The sequence below is a fragment of the Protopterus annectens genome, chromosome 8.part0, assembly GCF_019279795.1.
Source record: "Protopterus annectens isolate FY-2018-M chromosome 8.part0, PAN1.0, whole genome shotgun sequence".
In the NCBI taxonomy this organism is placed as follows: Eukaryota; Metazoa; Chordata; order Ceratodontiformes; family Protopteridae; genus Protopterus; species Protopterus annectens.
The window spans coordinates 153,687,023-153,701,611 of NC_056741.1; the positions used below are offsets into that span (position 1 = coordinate 153,687,023).

At 41.4% G+C, this 14,589-nt stretch overlaps 1 protein-coding gene across 2 annotated transcripts in view; it reads left to right on the forward strand.

Moving 5' to 3' along the window:
• The window catches only part of M6PR (mannose-6-phosphate receptor, cation dependent), a 648,471-nt gene that overhangs the window by 435,772 nt on the left and 198,110 nt on the right, over positions 1–14,589 (forward strand). For both annotated transcript variants that reach the window (XM_044079663.1, XM_044079661.1), the window contains exon 5: positions 11,344–11,474. In XM_044079663.1, the coding sequence (XP_043935598.1) occupies positions 11,344–11,474 (131 nt within the window). The remainder of the gene's footprint in view (positions 1–11,343; positions 11,475–14,589) is intronic.

Consider the following 14,589-nt stretch of genomic DNA (forward strand, 5'->3'; position numbering starts at 1 on the left):
CAGTCGCCGGTTCTCAGTGAGGCGCATTCGCAGCCCCTGACGTCCGCTACTTTAGAGCTGCAGGCTGCTACCGACTCCCACGTGTAGCCGACTAGGCCACTGGAAACTCAAGGTATTGGACTGTTGGAGACTATCCCCTCAGATGGGTCTGGAGCCGCTGAGCAGGCATTGGCTTCTGAGGGTGTATTCAGACCTACGCAATTATACATTACAACGACTTCAGCTTCAAAGGCAAAGACTAAAGCACCTTTAAAGACAAAGAAACCAGTACAACAACCTCATGGACAGGCCTCCATGCCCAAAAAACAAATGCTCAAAATGGCCAAAGACTTAATTACTTTGATCAGGGGTACCCATCCCCCTCTTGATAAGAGGCCTAGGCAAGAGACAGACTATGAATCTTCAGGTCAGGTTTCCATTTCATCAGATTCCTCTTCTGATCAGGAATACTCCCTTCCTTCCTATGAGGATTCTGATGCTGAAGAATCTATCCCTTCAGCCTGTCCTCCTGAGGACCACTCTTTTTGGGGAAACCTTGCATACCATGAGGGAGCATTTAAACTGGGAGAACCAAGATTTTTCAGAATCTAAGAAAAGGCTCAGAGACGTCCACTTACTACCACAACACAGGCCCCTAGCTATTCCACCTGTGTTAGACATTGTAGATGTGTTTTCAGAGTCTAGTCTAGTTACCTCCAGCTCCTGTTAAGCCGGACAGATACTACAGGGTTCCTGATTCTCATAAATTCCTTTTCAAAAACCCTGCTGCAGACCCAGAAACTATCTCTCAGGGTCCAAAAGGGGTCAAGGCTTCCACTGCAAAGAACCCTACCCCCTCTGACAGAGATTCTAGGGCTCTGGACAGATGGGGAAAAAAGATTTACACTTCTGCTACCTTGGCTATAAGGGCCTTAAATTGCCAGTTTCATATGCTCAAATATCAGCAATATATCATGTCACTGCTTAAACAGAAAATGTTGATAAACTCTGAATGTGCAGAAAACAAAGAAATGCAGGATTTATTGCATGCAGCTGAACAAGTTGGAAAACATACTTTGCAATGTGGTTTTGATTCTCTGGAGGCCTCCTGCAGGGCCGCTGTTACGGGTACTGTCATTAGGAGGCATGCTTGGTTAAAGGAACAAAATCTGCCTGATCATTTCAAAGCAAAATTATTAGATGCTCCATTACAGCATGATACCTTGTTAAGGCAGAAGAGGTGTTAAAGAAAATGGAGGACAATGCTAAATCTATGCAAACGGTCAATGATTTCTTACAGGTACAGCCTCCAAGATTTAGCAGACACTGGCCTACAAAGAATTGGTCCTTTCCTGTGTCAGACAGGCCACAAAGGGGCAGATCCAGACACCCTAGAGGCAGATCCCAGCCCCAAGGTTCATACAGGGCTAAACAGTGGGGTGCTTCTACCTCCAAAAGTGGAGAAGACAAATCACAGCCATATAGGAAACAGTCCCAATGACTCCCCCCGCCTGCGCCAAGCACTTATCTTCTGGCAGCACCTTTAGGGGGAAAACTAGCACTTTTTTCTCAAAATTGGCACATTATAACCCAGGACAAATGGGTCCTAGACATAGTGCCACAAGGCTACCAGTTTCACTTCCATGCCCTGCCAAGGGCAAACAGTTGGCCAGACCTGCCAAAAAATCAATGGGCAGAGGCACAAAAACAAGTCTCATCCCTCATGGACATGGGGGCAATTCAACAAGTACCAGAGCAAGAGCAGGGACAAGGATTTTACTCAAGACTTTTCTTGGTCCCAAGAAAGGACAAGACCTGGAGACCAATACTGGACCTATCTATTCTAAACACATACCTGGATATACAAAAATTCAAAATGCTGACTTTACAGCAGCTTCTGCCCATATTGGGCAAGAAGGCTTGCCTTGTGACATCAGACCTAAAAGAGGCATACCTGCATGTCCCAATCAGACAAACATGCAGAAGATACCTCAGATTCAAGGCTGGCGTAATGTATTACCAATTCTCTGCACTGCCGTTTGGCTTATCTACTGCGCTCTGGGTCTTTACAAAGTTCCTGGCACCAGTAATTGCATTCTGCAGACAGAGGAATACAAATATATCCTTACTTGGACGACTGCCTCGTTCAAGCAGAGAACAAGGACATTCTACTAATAGCATCTGGCGTTTGTAAAGAGACTTTTAACATGCCAAGAGTACACAGTCAACGAAAAGAAATCAAAACTAGTACCCTGTCAAGAGATAATATTCCTGGGTGCAAGCTGAAATACAACTGCCCAGATGGCTTATCTCACGCCAGACAAACAAAGACAACTGACTAAGAAACGAAAACCAAGTGTAGCAGCAACCGAAACGTTTAATAAGAATCCAAGAAAAGTCTTTTAAAGCGCTTTTTCGTCAGTGTAGGTACCTGACTTCTTCAGAACAACATACAATGGGTTACAACAAACCATTTGACAAAATACATAAAGCAAGCCTGTTTTTACGTAAACGCTGAACCAACTACTTGCATATTTAAAGCAACATACTCACTTATAAGTTAAACCTCTTATTGTAATAAAAAAGAGAACTGAATATAAAAAAGAAAGAGCTGAATATAAAAAATGTATGTAAAAAATGTATATAAAAAAGTTATACTTTAAAAACAACATAACAAAGGTATAAAACAATACTAATGAAATCCTGGCTAAAAAGTCTCATCTGTTTAAACTTTTCAGTTTCAACAAACTAGATATTGAACACATATCATTGATGCCTGGATGACTATAAGCATTAACCCTAATCTGCCACATCAATTCAGCTTCTTCAAGCTTCAAAGGTCGTGGCCCCCCTCTGCTATCGCAAATAACTTGATCAATAGCCAAAAACTTGAAGGCATGATTATGAAACACTGAGATGTGTTTAGCTAGGGCATTGTCTAATTTAAGCTTTTTAATAGCATATGTGTGTTCATAAATGCGGTCCCTGAGTCTTCTTTCGGTTTTACCTATGTAGAACGCAGGACACACAGTGCACCTAGCCAGATAAATAACAAAGGAAGAATTACAATTCAACTTGTGTCTTAATTTATATAGACACCCATTTAAACTAAATTGGGATACCTCTTCTACATACTTGCAGTAGTTACAGTTTTGACACTTCCACATGCCAGCATTAAAAACAGGTGAGGACAAATTACTCTCCAAAATCATTTTAATGTTCCTCCCCTTCTTAAAGACTACCTTAGGTCTAGCACCCAATTTGTCGAAAACATTTGGGTATAGTTTTAAGAGTTCCCAATTTTTATTTATAGTGTCAATACAAACCTTACTACCTATACTAAAAGTTGTTATAAACATAGGAGTAGTAACATCATCCTTAACTTGTTGGTGAGAGTGCTCACTCACTAGTGTATTATCAGTGATAGAATTGGATACACAATACACAGGACTGGCAACCCCAATCTCAGTCACTGGAAGAAGTGGTTTGTAAAATAGTTGATCTCTTTTATGCGTTATTTCTTTAATTAAATTGTCCAAAAGACAATCAGGATAACCACGCTGTAAAAACATGTTTTTAAGCACTACACATTCTTCACTGAAATCGTCATCTAGACTTACCATTCTAGAGGCTCTAACTAATTGGCCCTTTACAACCGACCTCTTTTGGAAAAAAGGATGGCAACTACTAAAATGGAGGAAAGTATTAGAATAAGTCTTCTTTCGGTAAATCTTTGCTGTATAGCAATTGTACTCAACATTTTTACTTAGCAAGACGTCCAAGTACGATATACTATCAGACGAAAAAGTGTGAGTAAACTCTAAGAAGTCTGTAGTATTATTAAAATACTGCAAGACAAGTTTGCTTGTCACCTCATTGACATCAATCAACATGAAGATGTCATCAAGAAACCTAGTGTAGTAAATGACCTTGTCACGGTATTGATTTTGGTCAGAGAATACAAATTCAGATTCCCAGTGGGCCATAACCAAATTGGCTATGCTTCCACCACAGGGAGAACCCATCGCTACTCCCACCTTCTGTAAGTAAAACTCACTGTAGGCCATGAAAAAGTTGTAAGAAAGCACAAGGTCACTAAGCACAGTTACAAGATAGATTTCTCTATCAGGAGCGTCATGTTTCTTTAACGCCAAACCCACCCATTCAAGTGCAACATTGTGAGGTATACTACTATACAGGTCTTTCACGTCAATAGTTAAAAAATTACTCTGTGCATTGTATTCGACTGATCTGATATTCTCTAGGAATGACCAAGAGTCTTTACAAATGTGGTCCTCTTTGAGTACATACTTCTGGAGTATGCTATCAACAATCTTAGCACAGGAATAAGTGGGTGAACCTCTACTATCAACCAACAGTCTGAGTGGGGGGTTGTCAACACTCTTGTGTATTTTGGGAATCCCAAAAATACACGGGAATCTAGGGAAAGAAGTAGTCAAATATCCGTATACTTTTTGATCAATTCTGTTGTCAATGAAAAGTTCTTCTATGCAGTCTTTTATTATCATATAAGCCCTATTGACTTCAGATCTTGAACTGTGTTCGTATGTATCAGAATTTAAAACCTCATTTAGTCGTGCTTGGTAGTCAGATGTACTAAAGACCACCAAGCCACCACCTTTATCAGGTTTACAGAACCTAAGGTTCTGAGATTTAAAAAACTGTAGATATTCCTCCTCTGTTTTCGTTAAATTAAATGAGGTTTTGTGGAAAGTGTTGTTAGAATCCAGATGCCTAATATCTAACTCACAGCATTTCTCAAATAATTCTAAAGCTGGATGCAGTGGAGGATTATAAGAACTGGATACATACAACTGGCCATAATCAATGGGTGTAGGATTATTACCCATTAGCAACGAAAAGTTCAATTTCCTAGTAAGGATTTTGATGTCTAAAATAGTATTAACAACATTCAGACACTTAGTAGGAACAAAAGTTAAACCTTTAGACAACAGTTCAACCATACCAGTGTCAAATTTAGTAGTGCTAAAATTATAAACTTGAAAGTCTCCTGATCTATTGCTGACAACCTCAACATGTGTTGATGTTAAGCTGAAATCAGCATGACTTGTATCAGGTATGTCAAGTTGTGATGTGTTGACACACTCACCCACATCAACAGAGGGCATAATAGTTCCAACCTCGACCGGAATAGGTGCAACGATACAAGGAGGTGATTGTGAATCATGATCTGATGTTTGTTGGTCCTCGTCGTTGGCAATTGTTGGAAATTCCTGGTTTTTGGTCTTGCTCCCGTGAAGGGGCGCTGCTGAAAATTTGAATAATAATTGGAGTTGTGATTAGAAAAATCCCGGTTAGAATGGCCACTTCTCAGTCTCTCACTCCAAGGTGTACCAATAGGTGCACCAACTCCCGAGTTGCTGCCTAGTGAGTCACCAGTGGCGTCATTATCAAAATTACACCTAGGCATACCAACATTGTTAGAAGGGTGGTCCTGAGAAGGAGGACTGAGTTGCCCAACCCTGGTAACCAAACGGGCATTAGAAACAGGAATAACCTTCTTCCATGTCTGACCTAGTGGTGGGTTTGAATACGCTAGACCCTGCTTGTAAGCATCACAATCCCTTGATATTTTCTTTACCTTGTGAGACTGCAACTTAATCATATGGTTATCAATGCTTACAAAGATACGGTCGTATTCAAACTTATATCTGTTGAACTCATAATCATTGACAATAGATTTATCCAAGTCAATGATATGTTGAGAAAGATCTTCTATCCAAACATTGTAGTGTTTCACTATTAAGGCTATTAATTCCAAGCCATGACGATCAAAAAGATTTATCAGGTCTGCATGAAACACAGAACCGGCCTCAAGGCCAGTTGGATACGAAGAACGCCTAAGGCCTTTAGGTACTATCTTTAATGAAAGGCATTCAGTAAAATAGGCAACTTCCAGTTGTAATTTTTTAAGTTTCAGTAAACATACATCAAAAGATTTAAGTTTAGAGGAAATAGTGTTTACTACCTCATCAGAACTGTTAATGGCATCAGATACCATGCCATTATTAATTACACCTTGCACAGGTATTCTAGAAAAGGTGTAATAGTTATTGATCCAACTAGGTACATTCATATTGTTAATTTTACCTACTTGCGCAGAGTCAGAATGTGCAGGTGGAAGAGATGGTGCCTTGTTTGTGTTGGTAAAATCCAAATTTGGATCGGTAACTGTCAGAAGCGTACTTCCCATAGGCTTTTCCCTTCCATCAGTCGGGAAAGGATGGTTGCGTGTTTGCCCTACATTAGGTTTAATGACAGTAGTACCATTAAACTCCGTTGGATTCCCCAAAGGCACGTGAAGCTTCAGGCTGTTCGAATCAGCCTGCCCCTGTGTACCAGAGATACTTTCGGGTTCAAACACGGTAACGTCATTATTCATGAAAGCAGGAAGCTGAAGAGAATCCGTTGATGCCTTGTTGGCGATAGTAGGGCCATGTTCGACAAATTCAGTAAGCTCCATGCCTCTAATGTTTTTATGCTGCCCTTTAATTAAATTGACAGCTGATAAGTAGACTTCGCGAAATTCGCGGTGTTCAGCGTCGATTTTATCTAATCTAGAAAACAAGCTTTCAAGCTTACTTTGAATCAAGTCATAGCCACTGCCCACGACCGGATTATCTGATATATCCAATAAGTCCACGGCAGAAGTACTGGATTTAAAAATTGCGGGTGTTTCCTGTGGTACAAAGGAGTCGGAATCACTGCTCACACGCGTTGCCATGAATAACCACAAACCAGGTAAGGCTAACAAACTAAGAAACGAAAACCAAGTGTAGCAGCAACCGAAACGTTTAATAAGAATCCAAGAAAAGTCTTTTGTGTAGGTACCTGACTTCTTCAGAACAACATACAATGGGTTACAACAAACCATTTGACAAAAAAGACAACTGACTACCTATTTCAAAATGTTGGCAACAAAGGCCCAGTTATCTGCAAGAAAAATTCTGCAGGCTTTGGGCTTCATGGCATCCTGCATCCTACTAATTCCATATGCAAGACTGCATATGAGGAAACTTCAATGGTACCTAAAAAGTGTTTGGACTCAACATTGCCACAGCCTGGAAACAATAATTACCCTCATTCCCTGCCTGCAACAGGAGTTTGGATGGTGAGCGAAGGCTTGTCACCAGAACAAGGGACAGCCATTCACCTTACCCCCAGCCAGGCAAATATTAACAACGGATGCATCAGATTATGCCTGGGGTGCCCACATGGCAGGAAAATGTATTCAAGGCACATGGTCCTCAAACCAAATGCATCTACATATCAATCAAAAAGAGATGCTAGCTGTTCAGAATGCCCTGACAGCCTTCAAGGACCTACTTAATCTGGGACAACTACTGATAAAGACAGACAACACCACGGTCATGTGGTATATAAACAAGCAGGGGGGCACACATTCTTACCCCCTTTGCAGACTAACCATGACTTTGTGGGACACAGCATTGACTTACCAAGTACATCTGCAGGCACAATTCCTGCCAGGAAAGGAAAACACTCTGGCAGACGAACTAAGCAGAAACCTCATGGATCCCCACGAGTGGAAGTTGGATCCACAAGTCTTCAGCATGATAACAAGGAAATGGGGATGCTCGGATATAGATCTATTTGCCTCTCCTCACAACTACCAACTAAAAAGATTCTGCACAAGGACTTATCACAGACGAGCATGGAAAGTGGACGCCGTATCTTTCAGCTGGAAAAACCTAGCAGTATATGCCTTTCCTCCACTGCCTCTCCTCCCCAAGGTACTCTTAATGGTCAGACAAGAGAAGCCAAAGATGATACTGGTTGCCCCAGACTGGCCCCGCCAGTACTGGTATCCAGTCCTAAGGAACTTGTCTCGATGCCCAGCTTGGACCTTACCTGAAATACCTCATCTACAGTCCCAACAAAACAATCCGATCTTGCACAGCCAACTCAGGACCTTAAACCTGGCAGCATGGCAGATAATGTAGTCATGCAAAACACACCTCTCACTAAAGCTGTGATGGATGTCATTTTGGAAGCCAGAAGACCTAGTACTAGAAAATCTTACGCTGGAAAATGGAAGAGATTCTGTGCTTGGAACCAGGCACAAGAAATTGACACAGCTGTACCAAATATCCCTCAGATTTTGCAATACTTAACTGAGATTCTGGACAAAGGCCTTTCATTTTCATCCATTAAAATTCATGCCTCTGCCATTTTGGCTCATTATAATACAGAGCCATCAATCTTTTCTCATCCTTTAAGGCAGTACCTCAGAGGAGCAAAAAACGTAAGGCCTCCAAGGAGATCACCAATACCTGCATGGGACCTCAACTATGTCTTGGAAAAACTCACTCTGCCTCCTTTTGACCCAGCCGCTACTGCTGATATAAAGTTTTCATCTTGGAAAACAGCTCTGCTCCTAGCAATAACTTTGCAAGACGAGTTTCAGAGCTACAGGCACTCATGGCTGTGGAACCTTTTATCATTTTTTATCCAGACAGGGTTTCTCTGAGGACAAACCCGACATTTATGCCTAAGGTGGTGTCCAGTGTGGCTCTTAACCAAACTATTCATCTGCCAACTTTTTATCCAAATCCACAGAACAAGGGGGAGAGAATTCTGCATTCTTTGGACATACACAGACCGCTTTGATTCTACTTGGACAGAACCAAAATTTTCAGAAAGACAGAGCAATTACTAGTGGCATATGCTGCAGGATCACAAGGAAAGGCTATCTCAAAGCAGACTATTTCAAAGTGGATAGGCCACTGCATCCATTTTTGCTATTCACAACATGGCAAGTCAGTGCCTAAGGGCATTAGGCCACATTCAACCAGAGCAGCAGCCACTTCAGCAGCCTTCCTCAGGGGAGTACCAACCAAAGGCATTTTAGAGGCTGCTACCTGGAGTTCAGTGCACACCTTTACAAAGCACTATCATCTGCCACTCTACTCTACTCTAAATCCAGGGCAGGCTTTGCCACTGCAGTTCTGCAGGGCCTCATAGCCGCTCCTAATGCTCTTTAGCTCCAGCCTCCCAACCATAGCTTTGGGACTCTACCCAAAAGTAATGACTGCAACAGTGAAACACGAAGAACATAGTACAGTTGTGAACACTTACCATAAATGTAGATGTTCGAGTGTATTCACTGTTGCAGTCCAGGTTACCCACCCGCCATCCCCCTTATTTTTGCTGGAACATATCTTTACTTCTCTAATCTATACAACTTATGTGGTGTATTTGCTTGTAGATGAAGGTAAAATATTTTTTGGTGCATGTATGTTCTGTTTATATATTTTTAGCGTACCCTTTTGGGGGCACCTGACATCTGGGGCAAGAAAAACTGAAGAAAATGGCATCTGCTGCATCTTTTATAGCCCTGACGTCAGGGAAGAGGTGACAGCAACCGACACCGGACCAAGACTTTGGAATTCAGGCTGGCTGAGGGCAACCTGCCAGCAGGATAACCCAAAAGTAATGACTGCAACAGTGAATACACTCTAACATCTACATTTATGGTAAGTGTACACAACTGTACTTTTCTCATTTTAAAAGAAGACATGCTTCTTAGCTGTCTGATCACTTCATAGTCTTGTTTTATTTTAAACTGAACTTGACCAGTTCTACTGTGCAACTCACATTTTCCAGAAGACTTTCACCAGAGTTTTGACTGCTTTTGGCTAGGTTTCCTTCATGTAGGTAAATGCCGCTGACTTTTTCACAAAATGTCCAGGCAGTGTTGCTGGCAGGGTTGCCTAGCAAGCATCCTTGAACTGAGTTGCTGTAGTAACGCATAAAAGTAGCATCTCCATTGTGCCTTTTAATCAAAAAGTAATGGCATGTTGTATGCCAAAACTTAAAAAGAAATATTGCTTTTATGCAGCAGTAAATATTCTTTGTAGGCCTGAAGTCAGTTAATATTTGTGTAGTGTTTATATTTGCTACTTATAAGAAAATGTAGGCTACACTTATGTGTTCACCTGACTGTTTTGCAAATGTTGTGGTTTGTGAGTTTTGTGTATGCTTTATGTCCCGAGTTTGCCTCTATATTCAGATGACATTCTCTTTCTCTTCTGCTTCAAGGTATTTTTAGCGAATTTCAGGACAAGACACCACTGGAATGGTCAGCCGTATATAGAAGATTAAATGACCTAATACTATTTAGGGGAAGCAGATGGCAGAATCTGAAATGTGTGTGCTTGTCAGAATAAATAGTTTGCTGTAACGTTTGATATCTGTCACATTTCTTGAGAAAAGAACATCGATTTTTGTTTTTTGTTCAGACATTTTAATGATAAAATTCAGATGTATGAGTTTGTCAACTTGAAAAAGGTGAAATGAACATGTTTTTGAACTTAATGGCAAAACACAAAGTACTCCATTTTAATTCAGCTGGTTCCAACCCTTCAGTTGCTGACATATACTAGCAGCAGTGATATTGATTCAGATACTGTTATTGCTCTGGACTTTGTAGGTGCCACCTGTTCCAAAATTCAGATTTCTAACAGCAGGCCCCTGCGCCCCTCTGTATATAGTAACCCCAGTGCGGTTGTTCTTGCGCTGCTTCCACCAACATTGCCATTTTAATGCTCAGGCCCACCATTATAGCGCATTTAAGCCCATTAAAGTCGTTTTTCTTGAAACCCAGACTCCACAGAGATTCTTTATTTCCCTGTCCTTCCCTTTGCTGAATTTGAGTCTTCTCTGAAAAAGAACAAGACAGCTGTAGTGAATTCAAACATGTAGAATCACAGTCTGACCCTCTAGCAGTGAACCTCACAAGGAAGAAGGGATCAGCCAACTCTCTTTCCCAGGAAGACCCTAGATTTGTGGAGTTTGAGAGCTGGTGTAGCAGAAGAGAGGTGGATTTCTGAACCTATCCCATATCCCCACAGTAAGTTACATCCAACACAGTGTTTTATGTGATAGTGTTATTGCATGATCCTGCTGTTGGTGCACAGCTCAAATGATGCCACAAAAACTGCCTTGGCAGACCCTGCTATAGTTGACCCTGTATTGAAGAATGCTATTAAAGATTTCCAGCCCCACTCCAAGAAATACTTGGTTTGAGCCACATCCCACAAGCCAGTTGCCACAGACTCTGCTGTAACCCTTCACAAGGCTCCTGAGATCCTTGCAAAGCTGTCGTTGTGCTAAACCATCACCTTTCATTTATTTTTTTCTAGTGAGGAAGGCTGCAATGTTGATTGGTTCTTTTGCTGTCCCAGTTTGAGATTGTCGTTTGTTTGCTGTTGTTTGTTTCCCTAGCACATCGTGTTGACAAAATGTTATATTCAGAGAAACAGTTAAGAAAATTAAGTTCATTACTGTTTTTTTCCCTTTCAGAAAAACTTCCATTTCATAGGAGAAGAGCGGGGAAAAGAGAAGAACTGCTTCTATTTGTTTGAAATGGATAGCAGCATAGCCTGCCCAAAAGTGGACAGTCACCTCAGCCTAGGCTCAATTCTGCTTATTGTGTAAGTAAAACGGGTTAATGAATTCTCAAGGTCTTTAAAAAAAAAAGAAAAAAAAGAAAGAAAAAAACACCCATTGGTCATCATTTTACTGCAGTAAACTATTAAGCATGCTGATATTCCATCTCATTTTTATTTTATTTTAATTTTTTAAGCATTTGTTTACTGTGAAAGTCTAGGAAGAAAGCATACACCTTTTTAGTATTATAATAAGGTAAATGAAGTTAATGTATATATGTGTTATTAAAAAGGACACTATGACTATGAGAAATGTTAGTGCTAGTTATATACAAGTTTAAAGAGTCTGTTTGACTTGGTTGTGTGTATGTCCAGAGTTTGAACGTATGTTATGTTTGTGGAAAAGAGGTGTTTGTGTATGGCATTTTAAGATGGGCACCATTAGCTTACTGCTGCAGTTAGCCTAAGCTTTTTGGGTTATATCCTGTCAAGAATATGATCACGACCAGCTTTCAAAACTTGGTTGCTTGCCACATGCCCTAACATCTGTGGGACTTCAGAGCTTTCATGCTTCCATAGTGTTCTCAACGCAGGCTTTGTGGAACTGATGTTGGCTAGCGATCCTTCAGTGTTGGGCAGATAAAGTACCCTGCTAGGGAAACCTACCATATTTTTATTTTTTGTGGAATAACTGCTTTTCTTTAAATTATTTTTATGCTAGAAAAATTACCTTGTATGGACTTTCTTAACTTTTGAGGCGTTTTCTAACTTTTAAATGCTTGTGTGATAACTGTAAAATTGTTTTTTTCATATAAACAGTGTGTGTGTATGTATTTTATATATATATATATATATATATATATATATATATATATATATATTTATATTTGTATATATCTATATGTGTGTGTGTTTGTGTGTATAGGTTCATAGGTTCATACTAGGCTATCTGCCCTAGGGCATTTATAAGCCTAGCCAGAGTGTGTTTGGCTTTCGCCACCCATTTTAAATTAATTTTGCTATGCCCTTTTTCGAGGTTAGTATACTGTGCCTCTGTCTAACAGTGACACAGAAGTGATACCCGGGGTAAACCTACTATCTCCCATCCACTCATCAAGATTCCTCTTGAAGAGAGTCAATGAGGGACTCTGCCTAACCTGGACTGGGATTTTATTCCAGAATGAAGGGAGCCTCTGGGTTATGAATCTGTCCCTCCAGCATGTCCTATTTATTTCAGTGCTGAGGTTCAAGTTTCTCGAGCGCGTAGCTCGATGGGATTTGGATTTTCTGAGGTGCAGCATGTCCATTAATTCCGGGTTGGACATGGCTTTATACGTCAGGCACAGATCGCCTCTGAGCAGGCGGTATGCCACTGAATAGAGCTGGAGTTTCTTTAACCGGGCAGTATATGGCATCTGTTTGAGCCCTTTGATCCTCTTGGTGAGGTACTTTTGGGGTCTTTCCAGTTGTTGCAGGTGTCTGGTAAGGTACATCCCAAAAGGGGCATTGTACTCAATTATGGGCCTGACGAGGGATGAGTAAAGAGGCACGATGACCTCCCCTGATCTAGATGTGAATCCCTTCATGATTAGGTGGGCTATATAAAATGTTTTTCTAACCACTTTGGCCACTTGGTTGTCAAATGAGAGATTGCTATCAACTTGGGTCCCCAGGTCCCTAATTACTTCTTCCGTACTTAATGGATTACCACCTATGTGTAATTTGTGGGCACTTTATTTTTGCCAAAGGGGATGACTATACACTTTTTGGCGTTTAGCTTGAGGCCATGGCTCTGGCACCAGTTATCTGATTCTGTGAGGCCCTTTTGTAGGATGCTTGTGTCGGCTGGAGAGTCTATTATGGCACCCAGTTTGTAGTCATCTGCGAACTTGGTCAGCCATAGTCCTTCCGTGTTAGCCTGTACCTCCGAGAAATATATACCGAACAAGAGAGGTCCCAGGACTGAGCCTTGTATGACGCCACTTGTAACTGGTTTGGAGTCTGACATGGCTCCAGCAATTCTAACCATGTGGGTTCTGTCCTTGAGCCAGTTTGCAACCCGTCTAGTGACATAGGGGTTTATATTTAAGCTGGTGAGCTTATCTATAATGCCCGAGTGGGGTATTGTATCGAAGGCTTTTGCAAGTTCCAGATAGGCTGTGTGGACCACCTTCCCTTCGTCAATGGCCTTGGTGACTGTTTCAAAGAAATCGACCAGGTTTAAGAGGCAGGATCTGCCCTTAACAAAGCCGAACTGGGTAGGATCCAGTGTCTGTAGGTCCCCAATATCTTTATTTATAAGGTCCATGATGATCCTTTCCATAGCTTTGCAGACCAAGCTAGTCAAGCTTATGGGGCGATAGTTTCCAGGATCCGTTGAGGCACCACCTTTGTGTAGAGGGACCACTGTTGCTGTATGCCACTCTTTGGGTACATATCCTGTAGTAAGGCTGAGATTGAACAGTAGTTTTATGTTTGGGTTTAGTTCTTGGAGTTCATGTAGGACGCAGCCCGTCTGTTCCCATTGATGCTGTGTTTTTTTGCTTTGGAGAGGGCGGCTCTTACCTGAGCATCTGAGATGTCAGGGGGGCAGCACTCTGCTGGGATAGATATTTGCCCTTTTGGTGGAGAAGGGGGGGGGGGAGTTTGTGCTGAACCTGTCAGCTAGGATGTTGGCAATGTCTGTGGGCTCGGTGTATTTTTTGTCATTTTGGACTAATTCTGAGCATATCTGGGAATTCCCACCCAGGTTCCTAACATAACTAAAGAAAGCCTTGTGATTATCCTTAGTGTCCTGTGCAATTTTTCTCTCGAAGCTGGCCTTAGACGATTTTATAAGTGCCCGTAGTTTTTTGCTAATACTGATCAGAGATGCCTTCCCTTTTTGGGATTTTGCTGTATCATGTAGTAGCTTCCTCCTTCTATTGTATAGTTTGTTTATGGCTGGGGTCCACCAGACAGGACGCCTAACTTTGGAGGATTGGGTCTTGGTTTTATTTGGGATTGCATGATCCATGCATTCCTGAAGGTGTTCATAGAATGCGTTTATAAAGGATTCTGCGGTCTTGGCTGTATTTTCCACAGGCCCGGGGGCTTTGAAGGATTCCACCTCGGTTTTGAGGAGTGTGAAATTTGCTTTAGAGAAGTTTTTCAGTGTGGT